Consider the following 26,488-nt stretch of genomic DNA (forward strand, 5'->3'; position numbering starts at 1 on the left):
ATCCTATCCAAGCAAGGACAGCAACTACCACAAAATACCATTTTTTAAACAGTTTAAATCCTTTCAAAGGAGGGGGAGGAGAATCTGACAGCAGGGGGCCTTTTTAATCCGACTAAGGGTAATGCAGATAGAGCAAAGAATAGTTACTCACCATTGCTTTTTCCCTCTCTCGGTTGGAGCAAATGGCTGCCTCATTTGCTTGAGGCAGGGAGAGGAACTACGGCGTGCCAGAGGGGACAAAAGCTGGTGCCTCCTCGCTCTGGCTCAAGCAATGGCGCCCTCGTGTGGTGACTTTGTCAATGACCCGAGTATAAGCCGAGGCTGTGTTTTTCAGCCCATTTTTTGGGCTAAAAAACTCGGCTTATACTCGAGTATATACGGTAAGTTGAAAGTTTTTGCAAAGATTTTTTTTTTTAGATCTAACAGGTATCAGATATCTTTTTTCACTGTTTCTTAATAGAATAAATTAATAGATTTTAATGTCTTATTTTGAGCTTATGAGACAAGGATCGAGTTCCTCACGTCTGGGAAGCTATTCATTATTATTGTTCAGCGTTCATTTCCCTTGTTAAGATGTCCACTGTCTTCTTTCTGTCAAGTCACTTCCTCTTTTCTTATAAGAATTATTCTTCAAAATACAACATTGTTAAAGTCTTTGGTTTATAAATTTAAGCAAACCTGAACAAAAAACTGTATCTTCGCTACCTTCTGCAGCACTTTAAAGCGTTTAAATCATTTACAAAGTGGTTTCTCTGTCCGGGATCTCGGGCTCTTTAAAACAACTTTCACTTGCCTTCCTTTCCCTTCCGACCTCGGACTTTCAATGCCTCGTTGCATCTTTTCACCTCCTCCTTACAATCACCGCTTTTATTCAAAGTGTGGAGTCTTTTCTTGCTGCTGCAGATCGGTCTCCTCAGCAATTGACCAAAGTGTTTTTAAAGGCATTCCTTGATGCGATTCTTCTGAATTATAAAAGCTTCCTTCTTATGCGGATCAGTACGGCTTCAGGCCGCCATGACAAGTCTGGCAGATGTTCCGTCCTGGATAGAAAGGATATCCTGTGCCTCCAACGGGCGAATGCCTTCGCCCCGCTGTGGCTCGGGTTGCTCCTCTTTCCCCACTTCAACCTACAGTCTCCATGCCTCGAAGGGTCTCCAAGAAACAGAAAAATAAAGCAGCCTTGGGGAGCGGAGATCGCTCTTCCAGCTGCTGTGCCCCACGTCACCACCGGAAGTGATCTGCATAAGATTTGAACCAGGGTAGACATGGCCTGGGTGTCAGCACATATACGAGATGAAATTAAAAGTATTGCGATTGAAACTAATACCTGGGCAAATCATAATCCATTGGTGATGATATGTAAGGGTGACAAACGACAAAATGATTGGAAAATGAATCGTAACATATTGAGTGAGAACCAATATAGGGAATGGATAGAAAAGGAAATGGAATTTTTTAAAAAATAAATAAAAACATGGAAACTTCACCACGAAACCTATAGGACACAGCAAAGGCTTATATTCGTGGTTTTAACAATTTCCTATATGGCAAAAAGAAATAAAGAGAAAAAGGAACAATATCTAGAAATAGAACGAAAATTATAAGAGGCAGAAAGGGAGCTTCAAAATGATCAGATTAATGATAAAATTAAAGGGAAAAGGGATCTATTAAAACACAAAATTAGTTTAATTGAACAAGAAGAAACAGCGAGAAAATTAAAAAGGGTGAAATAGGACTATTTTGAAAATGCAAACAAACATGGACGCTGGTTGGCTTATAAACTAAGGAAACAAAAATAATGAAAAATAATTAATAAACTAGAAGAGAAAGTGGGAAAGACAAGACATAGCGTGGAGGGAAAGTAGGTAATAGGTTTTGAATTTTATAAACAATTATGCCAATATGAAGAAGTTAATGAAATAAGTTAAAATTTTCTAGACTCTCTAAAATTACCTACTTTAACAGATGAACAATAGCAAAAACTGAATTTCCAAATTACAATGGCAGAACTTCAACAAACAATACATAGACAGAAAAATAACAAAGCAACTGGTTCGGACGCAATTCCAGCAGAATTCTATAAATTAGACTGCAATTCCATTACGGTGAATATGCTTGAGATTTTTAATAAAATAATCTCTGAAGTAAAAACTACAATATCCTGGTCTGAAGCCCTGATCACTCTAATTCCAAAAACAGGAACAGCAAAAGAAAAAATAGAAAATTATAGACCAATATCCCTCCTAAATATCGATTATAAAATATTTCTTTCCATATTCTCAACCAGACTTAAGAAAATTTTAAATGTCATAATTCACGATGACGAAAATGGGTTTCTTCCAGGTAGACAGGTAAAAAATAACATTAGGACGATTATAAATACATTAGAGTACTACGAACAACACCCTGAAAAACAAATGTCATTAATTTTTTTAGATGCTAAAAAAGCTTTTGACAATGTTAACTGGAGATTTTTAAAAGCACAATTAGCAAGGATGAATTTTGGGGCCAAATTCAGTAAATTGATAGATTCCATATATACTAAACTAACTGCAAAAATTATAATTAATGGGGGAAAAACAGAAATTCAAAATATTGAAAGGAGTTAGACAGGGTCGCCCCCTCTCCCTTCTTTTATTTATATTAACACTTGAAACAATGCTAATTAAAATAAGAGAGAATAGTGAAATTAAAGGTCTAAGGACTAGAAAGGAAACTTACAAAGTCCAAGCCTTTGCTGATGATGTCATTTGTATCACAGAAGAACCCCTGACCACAATCCCTAAACTAATGGAAGTAATACATGAATTTGACAATGTAGTGGGGTTCAAAATTAACAAATCCAAAACACATATGATAACAAAAACCATGACAACAGAACAGATAAATAATTTAGAAACCTTAATTAAAATGAAGGTGGTAAAGAAAAGAAAATACTTGGGGATCTGGATAACATCTAAAGCCTCCTCTTTAAAAGATGACAACTATACTAAAATTCTAGCTAAAATTCAAAAGGACTTAGAAATTTGGAACAATCTTCAGCTTTCCCTCCTAGGCAGAATATCAACAGTAAAGATGAACATTCTACCAAAGATACTCTTTCTATTTCAGGTAATCCCAGTCAACCCAAGTAAGAAATTTTTTACCGAACTCACAAAGATTACCAAAAAATTGATCTGGCAAGGTAAAAAAACAAGAATTAAATTAAAAGTATTAGAAGACTTAAAAGAAAGAGTGGGGTTTGGATTACCAAATTGGAAACTGTACTATCAAGCTGCAGCTATGATATGGATAAGAGATTGGCTTACCCTAGAAAACAGCAGAGTTTTAAGTTTAGAAGGCCACAAATTAATGTTGGGTTGGCATGCTTTCGCATGGTATGAGAAATATAAAGTGCACAAGTATTTTAAAAATCGCATAATTAGAAATTCCCTATTACAAGTTTGGTTAGAAATTAAGAAAGATCATGTTTCAACCGTTCCAGATTGGATCTCACCAATGGATGTAATAAGACATCCAAATTGTTTAAAAAGTACCAAAGCATTAAGATATAAAGATCTTTTAGATTCCCATTTAGAGTTAAAAACTAGACAAGCTTTAAACGACGAGGGTAGGGAGATAGACTGATGGACATACACTCAGATTCAAGCAAGATTTTCAGATGACAAAAAGACCTTTTTCAGAAAGGGAAATCAACTTTTGATAAAATAATCATGAAAAATCAAGAAAAAATGATTGGGAAAATATATAAGTATATGTTAAGGTCCAAAATAGAAAGTAATATGGTAAAAGATATTATGATTAGTTGGTGCAGGAACTTTGAGCACGCAATAGATATGGACAAATGGGAGAATTCATGGACATACAATTGGCAGATAACAAAGTCCACAGCATTTTAAAAAAACCAGATGAAAATGTTCCATAGATGGTATTTGCCACTCAACAGACTTGCCAAAATGTATCTGAATCTTCAACCAAATTGCTGGAAGTGCAAAAAAGAGATAGGTACATATTATCACCAATGGTGGACCTGCCCTAAAGTTAAATACTATTGGAACTTAATTGAGAAGTGGTTAAAAAAAATAGTACAAGAGTAAGTAGAAAAGACGCTAGAATTCTTTTTATTAGAAATTCCTACTTAGAAATATAAAAAAGAAACCCAATATCTATTAATACATATTCTAGCGGCTGCCAGGATAGACTACGCTCAAAGATGGAAAGATACCGAAATTCCGAGAGAAGAGGAAATAATAAAGTCACTGACTGCTGAAATGGATATGATGACAAGGTGGTTAAAAGGACAAGAAAAATCTGACTATTATAAAATTTGGTATAAGATCTATGAATGGTTGGATAAAAGAATGCTATTGTAAATATTGCAAATGGTACAAAACTATGTGAACTTTTGTAAATAGTAATTATTGATAGTTTATACTTTTTTTCTTTTCATTACTTCTTTTTTTACCTTTTCTTAATATGATCTATAAGACATTTAAATTTCTTAGACTTCTGAAAAGTATGGAGCAGCTTGGGCTCCTTTTTTGTTGTGTGTTTTTGTATGTGTCTTTGTCTTGTCTTGGAATTAAAAATCAATAAAAATAAATTTAAAAAGAGGGGAAGTAGCAGGCGTGGGCTGGAGTCCTCCCTCCCCTACAGTCTATTAGGAGGAGGGGAGAACCGGAGCTGCAACTTGAAAATCCAAGGTTCTCCCATTGCCTCTCCTCTCTTCTACCCCTTTCTTCTTCTCTTCCTGACTTTCCCATCTCCCAACCCTTGTAGTTCACCCATCCTAACCCACTCCACCCCACTCCTAATTCTCACGAAAGAATTAGGGAGAGCCATTTGTCCTGGGTGGTTATATATAAGGACTGCTTAGCTTTGTCTCGTTTTAAAGCCACCCCCACCCCCCAGCCTTGGCTGATTTTTTCCCATCTATTTAACTGTGCTTTGGCTCCCGGCTCAGATCTCCGGCAGTCTCAACACAGCTGCTTTAGTTCCCGGGCAGTGGATGTGCGGGGCTGAGCCAGGCAGCTGAGCTCAGGCTTTCTGCTGGATGCCCAGCCTTTTCCCGCTGGTGCACCAGCTCCGAGTGTGGGTTTGCTCGAGGATTCCTGCTACTGCACCTTCCGAAGAGCCCAATCCCCTTTCCCGCTTCCAAGCCGGTGAAAAAGGGAACAGCAACCACACAAAAAAAAATCCTGCAGTTTTCCCCTGCCCCTTTCTCCTCTCCCCTGCCACACCAGCAACCAAACAAAACCACTCTTTGCAAGAATTGCCTCATTAGTTTCTCACCGAAGTTCTCCCTCCCCCCACCCTTTCTCCTGCTCCAATGCGGCCACCGCAACAGGAGCGCACCAAGGCACCTCCCCCCACCCTCTGATCTCAAAACCCAGAGGGGCACCTCCTGAACTGCGTGGCAGGTGAACGTTCACAACTCCATTGCTACAAAGCACAACCCTTCCATGGAATCGGGGTCCTCGGAAGGCACAGTAACAGGAATCTACTTTGAATAAAACCAACACTTGGAGCTGGCCCAGGAGCGGGAAAAAGCAGGGTATCCAGCACAAAGCTTGAGCGTAGCTGCCTGGCTCAGCCTCACACGTCCACCACCCGGGAATGAACACAGCTGCCCTGACGCTACCAGAGACCCGAGCTGGAACACAAACAAATGGAAAAAATAAGCCGAGGTTGGGGGGGGGGTGGCTTTAAAGGGAGGCAAAGCTAAGTAGGCCCTTTATGTGTGTGCGCACGCAAACCCCTCCCCCTTCGATTCCATTAGGGGGTTCTGTGACTGATATGGATTAGACTTCTTCTCTCTTGACAGCTCTGCCACCGCCAACCTCGTTCTAGTAAATATCACCGGGCAATTTTGAGCTTGGCTTCGCTTTGAGAGAGAAATAGTTCTTTTGGGACTAAGCAAAAGTTATTTTCAGTTTTCGTTTTCCCAAAAGGAGCTGCTTTCTCCATTTGCTGAGGTCCCCAGAGCTAAGAACGGGAGAAGCACAGGGGAAGCTGAAGCTGAAGCAAAGGCTATCTTGGCATAGAAAGCGGGATCGGGAACTGCAGCTGAAACTTCTGCGCCCTGCCAATCCCGGGGGAATCGGCTGCAATGTCAAGCAAGCTGCCGCCAGCCTGGTTTGCGCCCCCTTCCACCCGCTGACTCATAGCTATATTGTGTCTGCCATGGGCAAGTGGGGGCTGGGGGACACAAGCTGGGTGGGTGGCAGCTTGCTTGGTGCTGTAGCCGATTCCACCAGGATTGGCAGCATGTGGGGTGCAGAGGTTTCAGACACTGCTCTCGATCCGGATTTTCATGCCAAGATACTTGCTGCTGCAGTTTCAGCCACGGCACAGAGTGGCTGCCAGGCATAAGAGGCGCAGGGGCAGGGTGCTCCCTGGCGGTGCACAGGGCTGAAGCTGCAGCAGTGGCTATCTTGAGCACAGAGAGCTGAGTTGGAAGCAGTGGCCTAAACCTCTACACCCTGTGCCCTGCCAATCCCAATGGAATCGGCCACGTCGCCAAGCAAGCTGCCGCCTGCCCGGCTTGTGCCCCCCCCTCCGCCACCACTGACTAATAGCCATAGTGCTCAAAGGCCATGTCCGGGAGCTTCCCAGCCAGGTTGCTTCCACAGGGCGGTGGCCGTGGCTCCCCCAGTTCTCCTGCAGATCTCTTCCACTCCCCAGCCTCCACACCGCTACCTGGCTGTCATCTTGTTCAGAAGCGAGAAGAGGAGGAGCCAGGCGCCAGGGAGCTGTTGGCCAGGCGGGAGGCGGGAAACAGGAGGAGGAAGAAGAGGAGGCGTGGCTCTGGCCCGTCTTTCTCCTCCCCCTTTCCTCGGCGAGGAAACCAAGAATGGGAGCTGTGGGGACGGCGATGGAGGAACGTGTGTAGCCGGTGAAAAAAAAGGGGGGGGGCGATGCCCGTTGCCCGCCAGCCTTCTCTGTGTGGTCTCTCTCTCACACACATACCACACACCTACACACAAACACACACACTCTCTCACACACACATTTACACAACACTCTCTCATACACACACCGATATTCTCATACACCCACACCCCTTTGAAAGCTACCAGCTGGAACTCCTGGTCTGTGAGAAATCCATGCCTCCCCTCCCTCTTTGTGCTCCAAAGGTCCGGATTTCCTCCGCCCATTTAAAGCCCTTCGGGGGCGGCGCCAAACTTAAGCGGGTGAAAGTTGGTACCCTGGAGGGAAGGTTTTGTTTTTTTCCCTAAAGGCGGAGGAGCGAAGCAAGGAGCGGTCCTGTCTCTCCCCCTTCTTATACAATCCCGAGGGATGCTCCTGGATGAGTTTGGCGCTGTGGACGATGCCCAGAAGCTCCGCAGGGAGAATGTCCTGACGCTGTGTCTCTCTAAAGTGCGGGTCCTTGCCACGGCCGAAATTCCCCGCCTCGGGACTGGGGGTGCAAGCAAAAGGAGGTGAGAAATCCCGGCAAGCAAATGGGAAATGGGATTCCCCGCCTCCTTTTGCTTGCACCCCCAGTCCCGAGGCGGGGAATTCCGGCCGTGGCAAGGACCCGTGCTTCAGAGAGGCACGGCGTCAGGAGCCGTGGTGGAAGAAGTGAGAGGAAGCGAGCAGACGGCGGCTCCTAAGCGGGCTCCAGGTTCAGGAGCAGCTCTTTCCCTCTCCTGTGGAGGACCAGGCAAAAGTGTTGGTTATGACCTATAAAGCCCTACATGGCATCAGACCAGAATACCTCCAGGACCGCCTGCTGCCGCACGAATCTCAGCGACCGATTCGGTCCCACAGAGTTGGCCTTCTCCGGGTTCCGTCAATGAAACAATGCCGTCTGGCGGGACCCAGGGGAAGAGCCTTCTCTGGCAGCCCCGACCCTCTAGAATCAGCTCCCCCCCGGAGATTAAGACTGCCCCCACCCTCCTTGCCTTTCGCAAACTTTTGAAAACTCATCTATGTCGCCAGGCATGGAGGAATTAATATATCCTTAGCTACCTTTGATTTTATGGTTGGTGTGTTTGGGCTGTTTGACTGTTTTAATAAGGGTTTTTTAAAAACTGCTTTAACATTGGATTTATATATGATGTTTTATTGTTGTGAGCCGCTCCAAGTCCTCGGAGAGGGGCGGTATACAAATCTAATAAATTATTATTAATTATTATTATTAAAAGCGACAATGGGGGGCTTCGATGCTTTAAGGCGACGGGGCGACCCAGGGAGAGCCAGGAAGCCTTGTCTGAGGCCGAAGCCCGGGTCCATGCCACGGCTGGAATTCCCCGACTCGGAACTGGCGCTGTAAGCAAAAGAAGGCGGGGAATCCCAGCGGGGGCAGCAAGCAAATGGGAAATCCTAGCGGTGACTGTCATAAGGCAGAGGAATCCCTGCGGCAGTAAGAGAGCGCACACGCGGGCTCGGGTTCGTAAGATGAAAATGGTTCTTAAGACAAATCTTAAAACCCGGGTTCGTATCACGAAAAGTTCATATGAAGAGGCATTCGTAAGACGAGGTATCACTGTATTTTTAGAATAGAAAATTAAATGTTTGAATTAATATATGGATATTCTTGTCATGGTTCAAATAATTAATTAAAACGCAATGGAATGAAATAAAGTTAACTTTTAAATAAATACATTTAGGTTTAGGTTGAAATATTAAATACTGTATATATAATAGAAAAAAACCTGATTGTTTAATAATGAGCACCTTCTTCCACTTTTGGGAAAACTAACAAGTTCCCTTGTTTGGGATGGACTTTGGGTTGATAAACGTAAGGTAGTCCTTTCTTAATGATTGGCAACCATTTAAAGTTATGACCCCCATAAAGGTAGTTATGATTGAGATTTGATTTAAAATCCTAATATTTGCAGCCTATCCCCTTTCCCCCCACAGTTACATGATTACATTTTGGCGCTCAACAACTATTTATTTATTTATTCATTCATTCAACTTCTATGCCACCCAGTCCCGAAGGACTCAGGGCAGCTTACAATAATAATATACATTATTTATTTATTAGATTTGTATGCCACAACCGAAAGATGGTGGTCGAAGTTCAGGTGTAGGTCCAGGAGGACACCCCAGTTGTGGACCCTATCTGAGGGGGTCAAGGTTCCTCCCCCACCCGAATAATGGATGAACAGATCAAAGAGTCTTTGGAAGGAAATGCCCACAGCCACTCGGTCTTGTCTGGGTTGAGCTTGAGCCTGTTGGCTCCCATCTAGATTCTTTCAGCTTCCAGGCACTGGCACATCACACCCGCCATTTCACTAAATTGGCATGGGGTGGAGATGTATAACTGGGTATCATCAACGTACTGATGATCAGTGTTCCCTCTAATTTTTTTTTGGTGTGGGCGGAAAAGTATAGTGTCTGAGCGGCAGTCCCTTTGGCACTGGGCGGCATAAGAATATAAATAAATTTTTTAAAAAACTCTCTCTCTCTCCCTTGCTTTCTTCCTCTCTCTGACTCTCTCTCACTCTCTTCCTTCCTCTCTCATCTCTCTCTTTCTTCCTCTCTCTCACTCTCACTCTCTCTCACTCTCTTCCTTCCTCTCTCATCTCTCTCTTTCTTTCTTGCTCTCTATCTCTCGTTCTTCCTCTCTCTCACTCTCTTCCTTCCTCTCTCCTCTCTCTTTCTTTCTTGCTCTCTCTCTCTCTTTCTTCCTCTCTCACCCTCTTCCTTCCTCTCTCATCTCTCTCTCTCTTTCTTCCACTCTCTCACTCTCTCTCACTCTCTTCCTTCCTCTCTCATCTCTCTCTTTCTTTCTTTCTTGCTCTCTCTCTCTCTTTCATTCTTCCTCTCTCACACTCTCTTCCTCCCTCTCTCATCTCTCTCTTTCTTCCTCTCTCTCACTCTCACTCCCTTCCTCTCTCATCTCTCTCTTTTTTTTCTTGCTCTCTCTCACTCTTTCCCTCTCTTCTCTCTTGCTATCTCTCTTTCTCTCTTTCTTCCTCTCTCACTGTCTTCCTTCCTCTCATCTCTTTTTTTTTGCTCTTTCTCTCTCTTTCTTGCTCTCTCTCACTCTCTCACTCTTTCCCTCTCTTGTTCTCTCTCTCTCTTCCTTCCTCTCTCATCTCTCTTTCTTTCTTGCTCTCTCTCTCACACACACTCTTTCACTCTCTTGTTCTCTCTCTCTTGCTATCTCTCTTTCTCTCCCCCCTCTTTCTCTCTCTTATTCTCACTTTCTCTCTCTCTTGCTCTGTCTGTTGCTCTCACTGTCTCGTTCTCTCTCCGTTCTTCTCACAGCGGAGGCCGGGTAAGGTGATTTTCAATGTTGGGTGTGCGCACTCCCCATCCCCCTGCCAGCCCGCCCGGAACATTTAAAATAAGAAAAACCTTCACCAGCTCTAAGTTCTCATGCTCGAGGAGGGGGTTGGACTACAGGACCGCCAATGTATTTTTCTATATTCTGGTTGCTTCTCTGCTTCCTTGCTGCAGAGGAAATCAAGCAGCCTTTCTTGCTCCCAGCCTCTCCTCCGACCCATCCTCAACTCACCCACCAGCTGCTGCTGCGACTCTCGGAAGAGCCCAGAAGATACTCGGCGCACCACTTTCCTCCCGTGGGTGGCCCGTTAGATCCTCCCATTCTCTCCCCTTTCTAGGAATGCAGTACTCAATGGTTTTAACCCCTTAAAGGTTAAAAAAATAAGGATACTCAGCGAATAAGGCAAAGCGGCATAAAGGGGACGGCTCAAGCCTCCCCCCCGCGCACTTAGCCATGGCGCACTTAGCTGCGGCTTTCAGTTTTTTAACCCTGCCCAGGAGCCAATTGCCAAAGGTAGGCTTTTGCAAAAGGTAGGCGATTGGCTCCTGGGCAGGGTTCAAAAAACGTGTGCTGACAGCTGCAACTATGGCGCATAACTCAGCTTACGGGGAACTATGCTGATGATACCTCACCCTTTGCCGTCAGATGATCTCACCCAGCGGCTTCATGTAGATACTAAATAGTAAGGGGGAGAGGACAGACCCCTGCGGCACCCCACAGAGGAAGGGCCAAGGGGTGGGCCTCCCCCCCCCAATACCAACTGCAAACGACCGGAGAGATAGGAGGAGAACCACCATAAAACGCTGCCTCCCACTCCCAATCCCTCCAGTCGTCACAGAAGGATACCATGGTCCTTCTAATAATGGTCACAGGAGTGCAATTTACATTTTTTGCTAGAAGCTGGCATTTACTTCCATTTGCTTACTTAAGAACATAAGAAGAGCCATGCTGAATCAGGCCAAAGCCCATTGAGTCCAGCATTCTGTGTCACACAGCGGCCCACCAATTGTCCTTGGGGATCTTGAGCAGAAAGAGAAGGCAAGACCCTCCCTTGACCCCCAACAAGTGGTACTCAAGGGAATCCTGCCTGCCTCAACCAACATAGGGGCAGCACATGGACATCTGTTTCAATAACCATCTATATGCTTGGCACCTATGAATCTGCCTTGAAGCTATCAAGGCTGATAGCTGTCACCAGTGTTCCCTCTAATTTTTTTTTGGGGGGGGGGGCGGAAAAGTATAGTGTCTGAGCGGCAGTCCCTTCGGGACTGGGCGGCACAGAAATAATAAATAAACAAACAAACAAATAAAAAACCCACCCTGTTTTGCCTCAGAGAATTTCAAAATAAAATACTGTACTGTGTGTCTATAACAGTGAGCTCATAATAGGGCAACTCTATCAATATCAAAATGCCACTTAAATAGTTTAGCTAGTATCAAACTAGATTTTGATTTTCTTTCTCTCTTCCTTACTCCCATTCTTTTTCTTTCTCTTTTCCTTCCTCTCTTTTTTCTATCTGTTTCTCTCTCTTCCTCTCTTCCTCTCTCTCTCCTTCCCTCTCACTCTTTCCCTCTCGGCTTCTGGGCAGGTTTGGAAAACTCTGAGTTGATGATGATTTTTAAGTGAGCGATTGCTCACTGCTCAGCTTAGAGGGAACTATGGCTGTCACGACCTCTTCTGGAAGTGAATTCCATAAACCAACGACCTTCTGGGTGAAGAAATATTTTCTTTGATTTGTCCTCACTTTCATGCCTATGAGCTTTAGGGAGTGCCCCCTTGCCCTAGTATTGTGTGATAGAGAAAAGAATTTTTCTCTATCCACCTTTTCTATCCCAAGTATGATTTTATACACTTCTATCAAGTCACCCCTTAAACACCATATTTCAAGGCTGAAGAGACCAAGGCGTTGTAACCTGGTATCATAAAGGAGGTGCTCCATTTCCATTATCATTCTTGTTGCCCTTTTTTGCACCTTTCCTTCTTGAGGTGTGGTGACCAGAACTGTACACAGTACTCCAAGTGTGGTCTCACCATTGATTTGAACATAGGCAATACAACACTTACCGACTTATTTTCTATTCCCATACTTAACTATTGTCACAAAAGATGTAACATTGTCATATGTTAACATGCTTAATAATTCCAGGCTCACTTATGGTTGTAAATAAAGGACAACCTATAAGAAGTATAGTAAAACTGAAGAGGAATATAGAATTGTAACTGATTTTGATCTAGGGTGTCAAACTCAATTTCATTGAGGGCTGCATCAGGGTTTTGTTTGAACTTAGTGGGTTGGGGTGGGTATGGCCAGGTTAGGTGTGGCCAGGTTAACATCACCTGTGGTGGCCTGAGCACCCTGCCAGTGAAAACGGGCTCCCAAGCTCCTTTTTTGGCTGCAATAGCCTTCTGCAATGCTTTGCCCGTGAAAGTGGAGCTGGGGAGGGCTGCAAGTGGCCAATTCCGTGGCCGTGTGTGGTGTTTTTAGCTGCGGAGAATGATCGGAGCAGCAGCGACTGGCAGAAATTGGTCTGGAAGCCTGGAGATGCCGAACACGCTATGGACGCCAGGAAACTTTTCCGGGCGTCGTGATCAGCATAATTTGCATCGGAGAAGTGGTCAGAGTGGTTGTAGAACTTGTTGGGACCGCTATAACATCAAGAAGCAGGTTTTTCAGTGCCTTGGCTCCCTGGGGTTAAAGCCAGTTTGTCATCTCTGGAAAGATACCACCAGGGAGAGAGACCAAGTGGGTGAGCCCTTCTGCTATTTTCGAACTATTGGTCTCCTTTTGGCTGCAGAATCCCGATTGCTGCAGGGATTTTTCCAGGTGGACCACCTTGCCTGAAAGATGTTGTTTGTATTTATTGCAGCTGGCACTTTAACTTGTGTGGGAGGATTTGAGGAAAGATCTAGGTTTTGAGCAATTTTTATAGACTGTATCATAAGAACTGGGATAGAACCCTTATCCATGCCTCATTATAACTTATTTGTATCATCCTTGTTTGCACCATCCAGCTACTACTACACAAGCCATTGCCTTAGCTCAGCTCCAACATGCATGTATGTGCAGACCAGCTGATTATTTGCTCACACAGAGACTCTAGGAGGGTGTTTTTGGCTTTCAGAGAGCCTTCGGGGGGGATGGAGGAGGACATTTTTACTCTCCCCTGGCTCCCAGGAAGCCGTTGGAGCCTAGGGAGGGAGAAACACGAGCCTACTGGGCCCACCGTAATTGGGAAACAAGCCGCTTCCAGCCTCCAGAAGGCCTCCGGGGGAGGGAGAAGCTGTTTTTGTCCTCCCCAAGCATTAAATTATGAGTGTGGGCGCTCGCATGTGCATGATAGTACACGTGCACACTCTTTTGGCACCCAAAGAAAAAAAGGTTCACCATCACTGCGCTATAGCGACATTTTGATGGTAGGAGATGAAACAATTTATGTCCAGGACGGAGAGGTCTGTAAATATTTTCACAGCCCTCTTTTTGACTCATGCAGTATACAGGTCCTCAATAGAAGGCAGGTTGGCAGCAATGGTTTTTTCTGCAGTTCTGATTATCCTCTGAAGTCTGTGTTTGTCTTGTTGGATTGCAGAACCAAACCAGACAGTTATAGTTCTGTATAACCTAATGAAAGACCAGAACAAAAATGCAATAAATAATGCAAGTTAGTCTTACGACGTCAGGCCTTTGCATCAGATTAGTATTTGAAAGCTTCAGAGCTAATTCTTTTGACATACAGATGTTCAAAGCATTAAATATTGATATTATCTTATTTGGTTTAATAAGTCTAGAGCAGGGGTCCCCATCCAGTCACTACCTGTCTGCAAAGCTGAAAGGCTGGGGGCCGCTGATCTAGAGAATTTCCATTTCATCATCCAGCTTGAAAAGTAACAATTTAACCAGTTTTATTTTCAACTGTTTTATTGACTCAGGTTAACATGTTTTAGTTCTCTTTTGAATATGGACCTGCATGTTGGTCTTTTGCAGTAATGTAAATATATTTATAAAACAGCAGTTCCATATGATTGATTTTGGATGGATTTTTCTTCATATTTTAGTCTAGAAATGTTGGATAAAGTTGAGCCACCAACAATACCTGAAGGCTATGCTATGTCAGTAGCATTTCATTGTTTGCTTGATCTTGTCCGTGGCATAACTAACATGATTGAAGAAGAATTGGGACATATTGAAACAAACAGTCAAGTATCAACAGTCGATGCACAGTCCTCACCAACAGCATCTTCATACCACAAGGATTTTCATTCAGTATCTGATCAAACTGACAAAGATAAAGGTATATGATGATGTCCAAAACTGGGTTGATAACAGAAAGGCAGCATCAAGGAGCTGATAGGATGTGTTTCAGATCAAACTTCGTTGATTTAAAATATATTTATTTATTTGATAGTTTTAAAATATACAAAACTAATTCTTTAGATTTTGTTTATTAAGTGTTTATGAGTGCTGTTGAAATATTCCATTAGTTTTGCCCTATAAACTGGCATGTAATATTTTAATAAAAAAAATCCTGTTCTATTACCAAACTTTGGACAGCCATATTTAATAACATTTTAGATTGTTTATTACAAGTTTGATTAAAGATTAATGGAATATGGAACTAATCTTGGGAGATAGGAGGAGGAGATATAGTGTTCCCTCGATTTTTGCGGGTTCGAACTTCACGAATAGCCTATATCACGGTTTTTCAAAAAATATTAATTAAAAAATACTTTGCGGGTTTTTTCCTATACCACAGTTTTTCCCACCCAATGACGTCATACGTCATCGCCAAACTAATAATTCTCCAATGCACTTGCAAGGAGAGTCCAAGATGGGTAATTCTACAGTCTGATTGGTCGGGACTGAGTTTAATTTAAATATTAGGCAGGCACCACCCCCTTAGCCCTCGAGTCTAAAAAACTCAGTCGCAGTAAAGGGACTTTGAGTTTGTTCTTCTCATGTTTTGTTATTAATGTTCATGTTTATTAATAAATTTGTACTAATATTTTTATTTCTTTTCTTTTTTTGTCTTGCAGGTGCAGCAGGGGGGAAGGTTTCCTCGGGCAGCCAGGGTTCAAACCTCCAGAGAGTTTAACCCTGTCAGCTGCTGCTCCTCTGTTCTTGTCCCCACATTGTTGGAGGCCCTTGTGCGACACAGAGAGAGCTCCCGGGTTGCCTACTTCCGTGGTAGCGCCCAGTAGCCGAGGTGGTGACTGACGCCTCGGGGGGGTCCGCCCCTCCCGTGGCGAATAGGTCACAGGGCCGCCTGTCCACTCCGGGCAGGGGCCTCCGTGAGGGGATTTGCGCTAACCGCTCCCCCCCGCCCGCCGCTCCGCACTACCTTGCGAGCCGACGATCAGCTGGGTGCCTCCCAGGCACGGAAGCACGCGATCGGCATCGTCAGCATTCGGAATGGGAACGGAGCAAGGTTGGGCGCCAGACTCTGAGGCGCAGGCCTGGTGTCAGGGCCTTTGAAAAGGCAGTCGGAGGGCGGGAGAGCTTGGCTTCCCGCCCGTTGCCATAACGACAATCCGGTGGCCATTTTGGAAGGCGGGGATACTCAGGGCTGCTTGGAACGCGCCCAAATGTATCCAGGGTTGCCGAGGCAACGGCCCGGCGGCCATTTTTTTCTACCCAACAAAACTGCTCATTCGGCAACCTCTCTCAGGCGAAGAGATAGGAGCACCGAGCGTTTCTCCTGCCTGACAACGCGCAGGCGCAGTTAGAGGCTTGCTTCTGAGGGCTTTCTTAACTGTCAATCGTTGGTGTGGCGTTGCTGCTTTTGCTGTTCTACTCTTCCTTTCGTGAGTAAATACTGACATGGCAGATCAATCAGCCCAATCTGGGGAAGAGGCCATTGTTACCAGGCCCAGCACCCTCAAGGAAAGGCCCCAGAAGCCGAAATCTTCTCAGGGGGCCTCTCTCAGGGAGGCTGAGAAGCACATAAAGGCGCTTGAGAGGCAGTTGGAGGCCTCTCAGAGGTCAGTGGGACCTGCATCTTCTGCTCAGCCCATCCATGCCATCCCTCCGCCAGCCTCCCCCATGTTTACACCAGGGGTTGTAGGCTCGGCCTCTGAGAGGGATTGGTCTTCTGAGAGGGTCATCCAGTCAACTGCTCCAGCTAGACCAGAGGCCTTAGTTTTGGGGAGACAAGCCTCCTGGCCCAGCACTTTGATGGCTCCTCAGGCTGCTGCTCCTCAACATTTTGGACAGTCCCCTGCAGCTACATTCACCCCAACGGCTGTGGGGCTGCGCAATGCTCAGGACGCTTGGCAGAGCATGCCACAGGCTCTGCAGGACCTTATCTCCAGCGCATACACCCAGGGGATGGCTAATGCGGTGCAACAGCAACAGCAGCTGCCAACAATTCCGCAGCCACCCAGGTATAGGGATCCCTGGGTGGCTCCTGCTTCTCAATCGATCATGGAGTCCAGAGAGGAGGATACCTTCTCCAGAGATGAGTTTAGTGAGGCGGAGGATGAGCTGTCCGGCGATGACCAGCCACCGGAACAACCAATCTACACTGGTTTGTTTAAGTCATCCCTCTTCAGGGTCTTGCTGAACAAGGCAAAGGCGACCATTGACCAGGCTGGAGAAGGTGGTCAGGGTGCACCTTCAGCGCCGGGTCAGCCCACGGGAGGCCTGTCTGTCTTCCCCAAACAGGAGACTGTTAATGTGCCATCCTCCCACCTGTTCCTGGAGACAGTCCAGTGCCCATGGGAGAGCCCTGCGACGGCCCAGGGCCCATCTAACCTGGACAAGCGCTTTTATACTTTTGACCAGGCTATGGAGGATCTTCTGGAGCTTCCTACAGTGGACAAGCCGGTGACCAGCTTGGTCTCAAATGCCCTTGTCCCTTCAGAGTCTCAGGAGGGATTAAGGGCTGAGGACAAGAGAGCGGACAATGTCGTTCGTAGGGCTCACCAAATGGTGGCTTGGGCCGTAAGGGCTGCGTCGGCGGCCTCATTTTTTAATATAGCTACGATCCTCTGGATACAAGAGCTCCAGTCCAGAGTCGATCCACAAGATGGGAGACTTCGCCAGGACCTGAACAAGCTGTTGGCGGCCACGGAATTCTCCGCGGATGCCACAGTTAATGCGGCTAAGTTCGCCTCTAGGGCAATGGCGTCGTCGGTGGCTTCCCAGAGGCTCATTTGGTTGCGGAATTGGCAGGCCGATGTAAAATCCAAATGGGCCCTTGCCTCTTCACCTTTCAAAGGCAAGAAACTCTTCGGGGAGGTCCTGGACGATGTGCTAGTGGAAGATAAGGATAAGAAAAAGGTTATGCCTAGATCCAGCAGGAAACAGGAGAAACGCTTTAATCCTTATCAGAGGAGACAGCCCTTTCAGTCAGATTCATCCTCGACTAATAATCAGATGTCGAGGCCCTACTTTCAAGGATCCTTTGGCCAGGGTTCCTTTCGATCAGACAGGGCCTCTCAGTCTGATCGCAACAGGTCCTTTCAAGGCCGCCGCCCCTTCAGAGGTTCCAACAGGGGCTTCAGGAAGGCCAAGTGACTTTCCAGTGGATTTCCCCTTGGGCGGCAAGCTAATACATTTCTCGGACATCTGGACAAACACCTCCTCGGACCCCTTGGTGGCTGCCACGGTATCAGAAGGACTGAGGATCGAGTTTCTTCGCCCTCCACCTTGCCGCTATCTTCCTTGTCGTACTCCCTTGGACATTCACAGGAAGAGGCTTCTGTACCAAGAGGTGTCACACCTGTTGGAGATAGGGGCCATCGAGGAGGTCCCTCTACCCCAACAGGGTATGGGGTTCTACTCAGCAATCTTCCTAGTCCCGAAGTCATCAGGAGGGGTACGTCTCATACTGAACCTTCGGAGATTGAACCTTTATGTCAAGTACAGAAGGTTCAAAATGCATTCTCTCAGGTCTATTCTGGCAGCCATCAGGCAAGGGGACTATATGACATCCATAGACCTAAAGGAGGCCTACCTCCATGTCCCCATTTTTCCACCTCACCGACAGTATCTGCGCTTCAATCTGGATGGGGCCCATTTCCAGTACCGGGCCATGCCATTCGGGCTTTCATCAGCCCCAAGATCATTCACGAAGCTGCTAGACGTCCTCACGGCCAGTCTCAGGCATCAATCGGTACGCCTGATGGCCTATCTGGACGACATCGTGATTCTGTCCCGGACAAGAGACCTTGCCTATCAGGACTTGCATGTAACAATCCAGGCGCTTCAAGATCATGGCTTTTCGGTCAATTTCGACAAAAGCCACTTAACTCCTACGACCCGTTTTGCTCACCTGAGGACCATCATAGACTCCAGGAGGGGCCTTGTCTTCCTGTCCCAGGAGAGGCAGTCCACCATCAGGGAGCTCGTTCGGGAATTGACATCTCAACAATACCCCAGACTCTCCTTCCTATCCAAGCTGCTCGGTACGCTGGTCTCATGTATCGATATCACTCCATGGGCCAGGTATCACTTACGTCCTCTCCAATGGTTCCTCTTGCCATTCCAGAGGAGGAAGTTCAGCCACTCTCACCAACGGGTGCATCTCGATGCAAAGGTACGAAGATCCTTACAGTGGTGGGTGTCCCCAGCACTGGGAAAGGGTTCTCTATTTCTGGAACGTTACCTTCTTACGATGACGCCAGGCGCCAGCTTGACTGGGTGGGGAGCTCATCTCTCCTCACATATGGCCCAGGGCCTATGGGAACCGTCGGACTTGTGGGATGTCAACATCAATTTTCTGGAGTTGAAGGCGGTCTCCTTGGCCCTCCTCAGTTTCGCGACCTTAGTGAGGGGCCATCATGTCCTTGTGCGGACCGACAATGTCTCCACCCGGTCTCACATCAACAGACAGGGGGGGACGCGCTCTTGGAGACTGATGAGGGAGTCGGAGTCCCTGCTCAGGTGGGCGGAGGCCAATCTGGCTTCCCTGTCGGCAGAGCACATCTCAGGGGTGGAGAATGTGTGCGCGGCCTGGCTGAGCCGGGAGACCTTGGACCCAGGGGAGTGGCAGTTGGATCCCGCAGTTTTTCTGGAAATTGTTCAGAGGTTTGGGAGGCCAGTCTTAGACCTGTTTTCTACTCAGGGCAACTCTCAGCTCCCACGTTTCTTCTCCCGCTTCCTGGCCCCGGGTGCGGAAGGGGTGAACGCTCTTCGACTTCAGTGGCCACCAGGGCTTCTGTACGCATTTCCACCGATCTCAATCATTCCCAAGGTAGTGCGGAAGATTCTGGAGCAAAGGGCGGAGGTGCTGTTGTTGGCCCCTTACTGGCCTCGCCACATTTGGTTTGTGGATTTGATGCAATTGTCAGTGTCGCCCCACTGGAGGATTCCGAACCACCGGATCTCCCTCTCCCAGGGCTCGATATCACATCCAGAGCCTCAGTGGTGGCAGCTGACCGTGTGGCGATTGAGCGGGAACATCTGAAACGCCAAAATGTGCCAGACACAGTCATCGAAACGATTCAGGCTGCTCGCAGGCCTTCGACAAGAAGAATCTACCAAGCGACCTGGGCTTCCTTTTGCACGTTCTGTGAGGAAAGGGAGGTGGATCCACAAGGGGCCTCCCCTCTCATGGTCTTAAGCTTTCTTCAGGCAGGCTTGGAAAAAGGACTCACACCAAACACGTTGCGCCGTCATGTGGCCGCTTTATCCACGATAATAGGAGGAGACAGTTACTGCCCCCTCACCAGACATCCTTGGATCAGGGACTTTCTAAAAGGGGCCGCCAACATCAGGCCACCACCGATACATCGGTTCCCTTCCTGGGATTTGTCTTTGGTGTTACACGCTTTAACTGGTCCTCCATTCGAACCGTTTCGCCATATTCCACTCCGAATGTTGACTCTCAAGACTGCTTTCTTGGTGGCGATCACATCTGCCAGGAGGGTCTCTGAGATTGCTGCTTTCTCCACCAGGGAAGACCTGTGCAGGTTTCACCCGGATAGAGTGGTCTTAAGACTTGATCCAGCATTTCTCCCAAAAATCAACTCCACCTTTCACAGGGCACAGGAAATAGTCCTACTGGATTTCTGTGCCCATGGGACTCACCCTTCAGAGCTGTGGTGGCATAAACTCGATGTGAGACGAGCCTCGAAAATTTATATCCGCAGGACTCAGGAATTCAGAGTGTCAGAGGCTTTGTTTGTGTCCTTTGCAACTAGATCGTTGGGCACCAAAGTCTCTTCTCAGACCATTAGCCGCTGGTTGCGTGAGTGCATTGCAGAGGCTTACAAGACTAAGGGTTCTCATGTACCACAAGGACTTACTGGACATTCTACACGCAGTACGGCCACTACAGCAGCCTGGAGAACTCAGGCTTCGTTAGAGGACATTTGTAGGGCAGCCACTTGGGCGGCTCCGTCCACATTCGTCAGACATTATCGGATTGACTCCTTTGCTTCCGCGGAGGCAGCTTTTGGGAGGAGGGTATTGCAGCGGGTGTGTTGGTGTGTTCCTTTTCAGAGCCCCCGGTCCAGCCTTCTCCCTCCCTTTGTTAATATCTTGGGTATATCCCATCTTGGACTCTCCTTGCAAGTGCATTGGAGAAGGACCGTTGAATTTACCTGAACGGTCTTCTCAATGCACTGCAAGGAGAGTCCAATCCTGCCCGAATTCGGGACCGGGGCTCCTGTTGGAGGGTTGTGTGTGTTTTTATCTTTGCTAGTTACCTTGAATGTTTCAATAAATTTTGTTAGCTTTACTGCTCCTTCGTTTCCTTTAGACTGGAGGGCTAAGGGGGCGGTGCCTGCCTAATATTTAAATTAAACTCAGTCCCGACCAATCAGACTGTAGAATTACCCATCTTGGACTCTCCTTGCAGTGCATCGAGAAGACCGTTCAGGTAAGTTCAACGGTCCTTTTTGCAAATAAATAACAAAAAAAATTATTATTGTTAATAAATAATTATGTTTATAAATATCAGGATCACTAAGTGTCTTATTCCATGGTGAGTACCAGTAATAATGGTGAGTAAATGGTCGTTAAGGGAATGGGAAATGGTAATTTAGGGGTTTAAAGTGTTAAGGGAAGGCTTGTGATTCCATAGCCAAAAATGGTGTATTTACTTCCGCATCTCTACTTCGCGGAAATTCGACTTTCGCGGGCGGTCTCGGAACACATCCCCCGCAGAAATCAAGGGAACACTGTAGTCTAGACAGTGATAATAATAATAATAATAATTTATTAGATTTGTATGCCGCCCCTCTCCGAAGACTCGGGGCGGCTAATCAGATAATAGGCAGCTTAACCTGCAGACGAAATAGGGACATGGCAAGCATCTCGTTTCTTTGATTGTAGATGTGAGCAGAGAGATATATACTTTCAGATTTGCAAGATTCTGTTACTGTCAACTTATAATAAAGATAGAACAGTATTTCTCAGTATACTTTTTGTCTGCATTACCTCATAAAATGACAATAGTTGAAGTATATTTCTCCTAAAGCACTTGATTTGTAGATTAAAAATGTGAAAATTGAAAAATTGTTTTGGAATTATATGTAACTATCTTTACATCACACAAATTACTCTTCACTATATAAATAAAATGCAGGCAGTCCCAGTTTACACTGGCAATTGGAACTGGAATTGTCATTGCTAAACAACACAGTTATAAAGCATGACATCCTGTTGATTGTACCACTACATGATGGCAGTTCCAACAATCCCAGCTGTGGTCATTAAACAAGGATCATGTTTCTCTTTAAGTAAACACTTTAAATGACCATGACTTGTAACTTCCTGCCAGCTGTCCCATTGTCTTTTCTTGTTAATAGCTGAGAAAGGATGTTGGAAATCGTGATCATATAACTGTGGGGACAGTGTACGTTAAGTGAAAACAAAAATGCACCAAGAAATGTATTGTCTATAATTGATTTGCTAAGTATTATTTAATAGTATTGTAAACTTGTTTTCTTTAAGATCACAGAATTGTTTGGGAAGAAATGGTGAATGCATGTTGGTGTGGTCTTCTTGCTGCATTGTCTTTACTTCTGGATGCTAGGTATTGAATTGTTTTTAAATAGTTTCATTTTTGAAAATTATGTTTTCTTACAGGCAAGCTAAGACTTCATATAGCAAATTGCATGTCAACTAAGTATCTTATTTCTGAAGAGTTAAAAGAAACAAAATTATAGAAAACTACTTATAGCCAAAAAGCTATAAAGAATTGGATATCATTGCAAAGATTAGTTAAGCAAGACTAAGTTTTCTATTCTTCTAGAGAAAACGTATATCTATTTAACATTAAAATACTGTATCCATAAATATGGTCACATGATATTTATAATTTTTGATACCAAGCACATGATAGCAATTAGCACTTAAACTTATATACTACTTCACAGTACTTTGTAGTCCTCTCTAAGCAGTTTAGGAAGTTAGCGTATTGGCCTAACAATCTGGGTGCTCATTTTTCCAAGGTTGGAATTCTGAGTCAACCTGGAGCAGCTCAGAATCAAACTCCTGGAACAAACAGTGAGTTTGCAGTATTGCATTCTAACCGTTGCACCCCCACAGCTGATAATATAACAATTGAGATAAATAAATTATAGCATAAGACAGAGACTTCCACTAATGTTAATCTATTCTCACATTTTCTTAGCTAGAATTATTACTTCGGAGAATTCTGTGAGATTGATCTTCCTATCTGTACAGCCCCAAGATTGGAATTAATATAAAGATTTGTGTTACTTTAGTGTAACACAAAGCTTTATTGTACATTTTTTGTGTAACCCCATATGCAAAATGATTTTCCAAAAAGATTCTACAACATGTACATTTTCAAAACATGTACATTTGAAATACATTAATAAGTTCATACCATTAAAAGGCTCTATTTTAAATTTGTTTTGTGTCTTCAGAATTATTCTGGCAATTATCTTGCATGTCTTATGATACCTTGTTTAATTCTTACAGAAATATTTTCCTTCTGCACCCTATACACATTAGGCAAATTTTATTTTGGGGATTATTTTTATTATTGAACAACTACAGTGCTATCAGTCAATCTAAAATGTTAATAAACCTCAAACCTGAATATTTAAGAAAGTAAAAGTGAGGTTTTGGTTTTCTTAGGGGAATATCTATGTGTACACAATTATTGGGCAACTATTAGTGTGCAGAATTATGCAATAAATGAAAAATAAAAATTTGCCATATCACTTCTTTATTTCCACCTGTTAGAGTAAGAATAATAAACAACTAAAATGTACAAATAAACATTTCTGACATTTCAAAAAAAAAATCACTGACCAATATAGCCATCTTTCTTTTCAGTACCAGTCATAAGCCTTCTATTCATGAGTGTTAGTTTATTCACCTGTTGACAATCAACTTTTTGTGCAGGAACAATCACAGCTTTCAGGACACTGTTCAGAGATGTGCACTGTTCTCCATTGCATCTGGAAGGAGAGTCCAACATGGGTAATACTCCAATTCTATTGGTAGAGACTGAGTTAAAAATTTACATATTATTTGAGCACCGCCCCCTCTGCTCTTCCCATGAGCCAGTTTTAAAAACTCAGTCTAAGTGTAGAGACATACTGAGTTGTAGCTTAGAGAGTTTAAGTACTTAAAATAAGAAAAATAGTGAATAAAATGTTTTAGCATGTTGTTACCATTTTAATCCTCTTCTTTGTGTTTCAGATGCAGGAGACTGAAGAGGATCAGACGGTCAGGGGTCTCTGTCCTCAGCGGACAAACACCCCCAACGAACCTTCTCAGGGGTTGTTTGCCTTCCCCCAGTGGGAGCACCCCGTAGAGAAGCACCCAGCCTGGGGGTCCCTGGTCTCCGAGACCATACCGGGGCTGTCAGCCGAAGGTGGGGGGGTCCGGCCCCCCCACTGGGAGGCTTGAAATCCGAGCGCACGAAGCGGACGGAGCCGAGCGCCTCACAGCTGACTGGGAAGTCAGCGGAGCGGCCGTTAGAGCCGCCGCGGTGGCCGCAGCAGCCGAAACCGCCAAGCGCCCCGAAAGGACCCACAACGGGTGCGGGCACCCTCCGGAGGACGGGACGGGGCTGGAAGACACCCCCGGTCAGCGGAGGGGCCCGAGAGCGGCCGGAGAAGCCACGCGAACTGGGCGCCGCCATCTTGAAGGCGGCTGGAGCAGCAAGACGCGTTTTGGCGCGCAAAAGCTTTTTTCGGGCGGCAAACAAGCGCAAATGGGCGAATCGGCCCTAGTGCGCAGGCGCGGGCCCAAGGAGGCTAAAGACGCCGTTTTTGGAGCACTTCTGACGAGGATAGTGAGATCCAAGCTACCGGTGGTCAGAAAGCCATAATCCTGGGCTATTATTGGAAGGAAAGTTGCCATATTACACAGCAGCCGTGAGTACTATGGAGGAACATCAAGGGAAGGAGGTCCCCAGCTCCCCTGCCTCATCTAAGGACAAGGCAAAGGGGAAGGCCAAAGAGAAATCAAAGTCACACTCTTCTGCCTCCTCCTCCTCCATTAAAGAGGCTGAAAAACGTATTAAAGCATTGGAAAAGAAGCTGGAAGCAGCATTACAGGCATCCCCAGTGGGTCTCCCTCTAACTCAGAGGCAACCTTCAGACCCTATGTCACCCCCATCTACCTTTGGGCCTACAGGGGTTACACCAGAAGGGGACTGGTCACCGGATAGGCAGTTTCTGCCCCTACCCCAGGCCATGCCTTCGCCCAGCACATCTTGGGCCAGGCCAGGCTCGGCAGCCCAGACAACAAGAGGCCTCCAGGGGCCAACAGGACTTGAGTAAGCTATTGGCGGCGACAGAATTTTCGGCGGACGCCACTCTTCACGCGGCCAAGTTCTCCGCCAGAAGCATGGCAACCACTTTGTCATCGCGCCGCCTGTTGTGGCTACGGAACTGGCAGGCGGATCTTAAATCTAAATGGCACCTAGCCTCCGGCCCCTTTCAAGGCTCCACACTCTTCGGAGACCTGTTGGAGAAAGTCTTAGTGGGGGACAAGGATAAGAGGAAAGTACTGCCTAGGGCTAACAGGCGGCCGGACAGGAGGTTCACTCCTTATTCAAGGCGTCAGTGCTTTCGTTGGGATTCCTCCACCGGGGCTCCTCAAAACCAACGGTCCTTTTCCCAGGGACAATATGGTCAGCAGTCCTATAGGAGTGACCGCGGCTCCTTCCAGGATAGGACAAGGAGCTATCACCAGTCTAGGAGGCCCTTTCGAGGAAACACCCAAAGAGGGTTCAAACGCACCAAATGATGCGACCAGCCCTCAGCCTATCGGAGGGAAACTACAGGAGTTCTGCACGGCTTGGCAGGCAACATCCTCCGACAAATGGGCCATAGCAACAGTCACATATGGGCTTCGACTAGAATTCATCCAACCACCTCCCAGCTGGTTTCTACGCTGTCCCATACTAAAGGACATGGCAAAGAAACTACAATTACGCCAAGAGATCTCACACCTGTTGGAAATCCAAGCCATAGAGTTGGTTCCACCACAGGACGAGGGCAGGGGATTTTATTCCATGATTTTCATCGTCCCCAAACCCTCAGGAGGCTGCAGGTTGATCCTCAACCTGAAGCAACTGAACCTATTCATAAAATACCGAAGGTTCAGGATGCACTCCTTGCAGACCATTCTGGCTTCCATACGACACCGAGACATTTTGACATCCATCGACCTCAAGGAGGCATATCTGCATGTCCCTATCCATCCGGACCATCGCAGATTTCTCAGATTCTTCACCGAAGGCAGACACTACCAATACAGGGCCATGCCATTCGGCCTGTCATCGGCCCCAAGGACATTTACCAAGCTCTTGGACGTACTGACCGCCAGCTTAAGAGCAAGATCCATCAGACTGATGGCATACCTGGACGACATAGTCATATTGTCCAGGTCCCAGGTAGTGGCAGAGAAAGATCTCAGCGAGACAGTTCGCACGTTAGAACTTCACGGTTTCACGATCAACGTGGCGAAAAGCCAGCTAGTACCTACCACCAAGCTTTTACACTTAGGAGCCATTATAGACACGCTGGAGGGCACAGTGTCGTTGTCACCAGAAAGACAGAACAACATCCGACGGTTGATTTCAGGCCTCCATACGGGGCCAATACCATTGTCGCTGCTGTCAAAAATATTGGGAACTCTGGTGTCCGCCATTGGCATAGTTCCCTGGGCCAGGTTTCATATCAGGCAACTGCAGTGGTTCCTACTTCCTGCTCAGAGGATCAAGGTGAGCCATTCCCACAGGCGAGTCTGCTTGCCATGAAAGGTCAAGGAGTCCCTGAGATGGTGGGCATCGGCAGCTATAAGCAGGGGA

At 46.0% G+C, this 26,488-nt stretch overlaps 1 protein-coding gene across 6 annotated transcripts in view; it reads left to right on the plus strand.

Moving 5' to 3' along the window:
* The window catches only part of MON2 (MON2 homolog, regulator of endosome-to-Golgi trafficking), a 331,402-nt gene that overhangs the window by 102,772 nt on the left and 202,142 nt on the right, over positions 1–26,488 (plus strand). For all 6 annotated transcript variants that reach the window (XM_070755596.1, XM_070755593.1, XM_070755594.1 and 3 more), the window contains 2 exons: positions 14,298–14,533; positions 22,141–22,222. In XM_070755596.1, the coding sequence (XP_070611697.1) occupies positions 14,298–14,533; positions 22,141–22,222 (318 nt within the window). The remainder of the gene's footprint in view (positions 1–14,297; positions 14,534–22,140; positions 22,223–26,488) is intronic.

The sequence above is a fragment of the Erythrolamprus reginae genome, chromosome 6 (genome assembly GCF_031021105.1).
Source record: "Erythrolamprus reginae isolate rEryReg1 chromosome 6, rEryReg1.hap1, whole genome shotgun sequence".
NCBI lineage: Eukaryota > Metazoa > Chordata > Lepidosauria > Squamata > Dipsadidae > Erythrolamprus > Erythrolamprus reginae.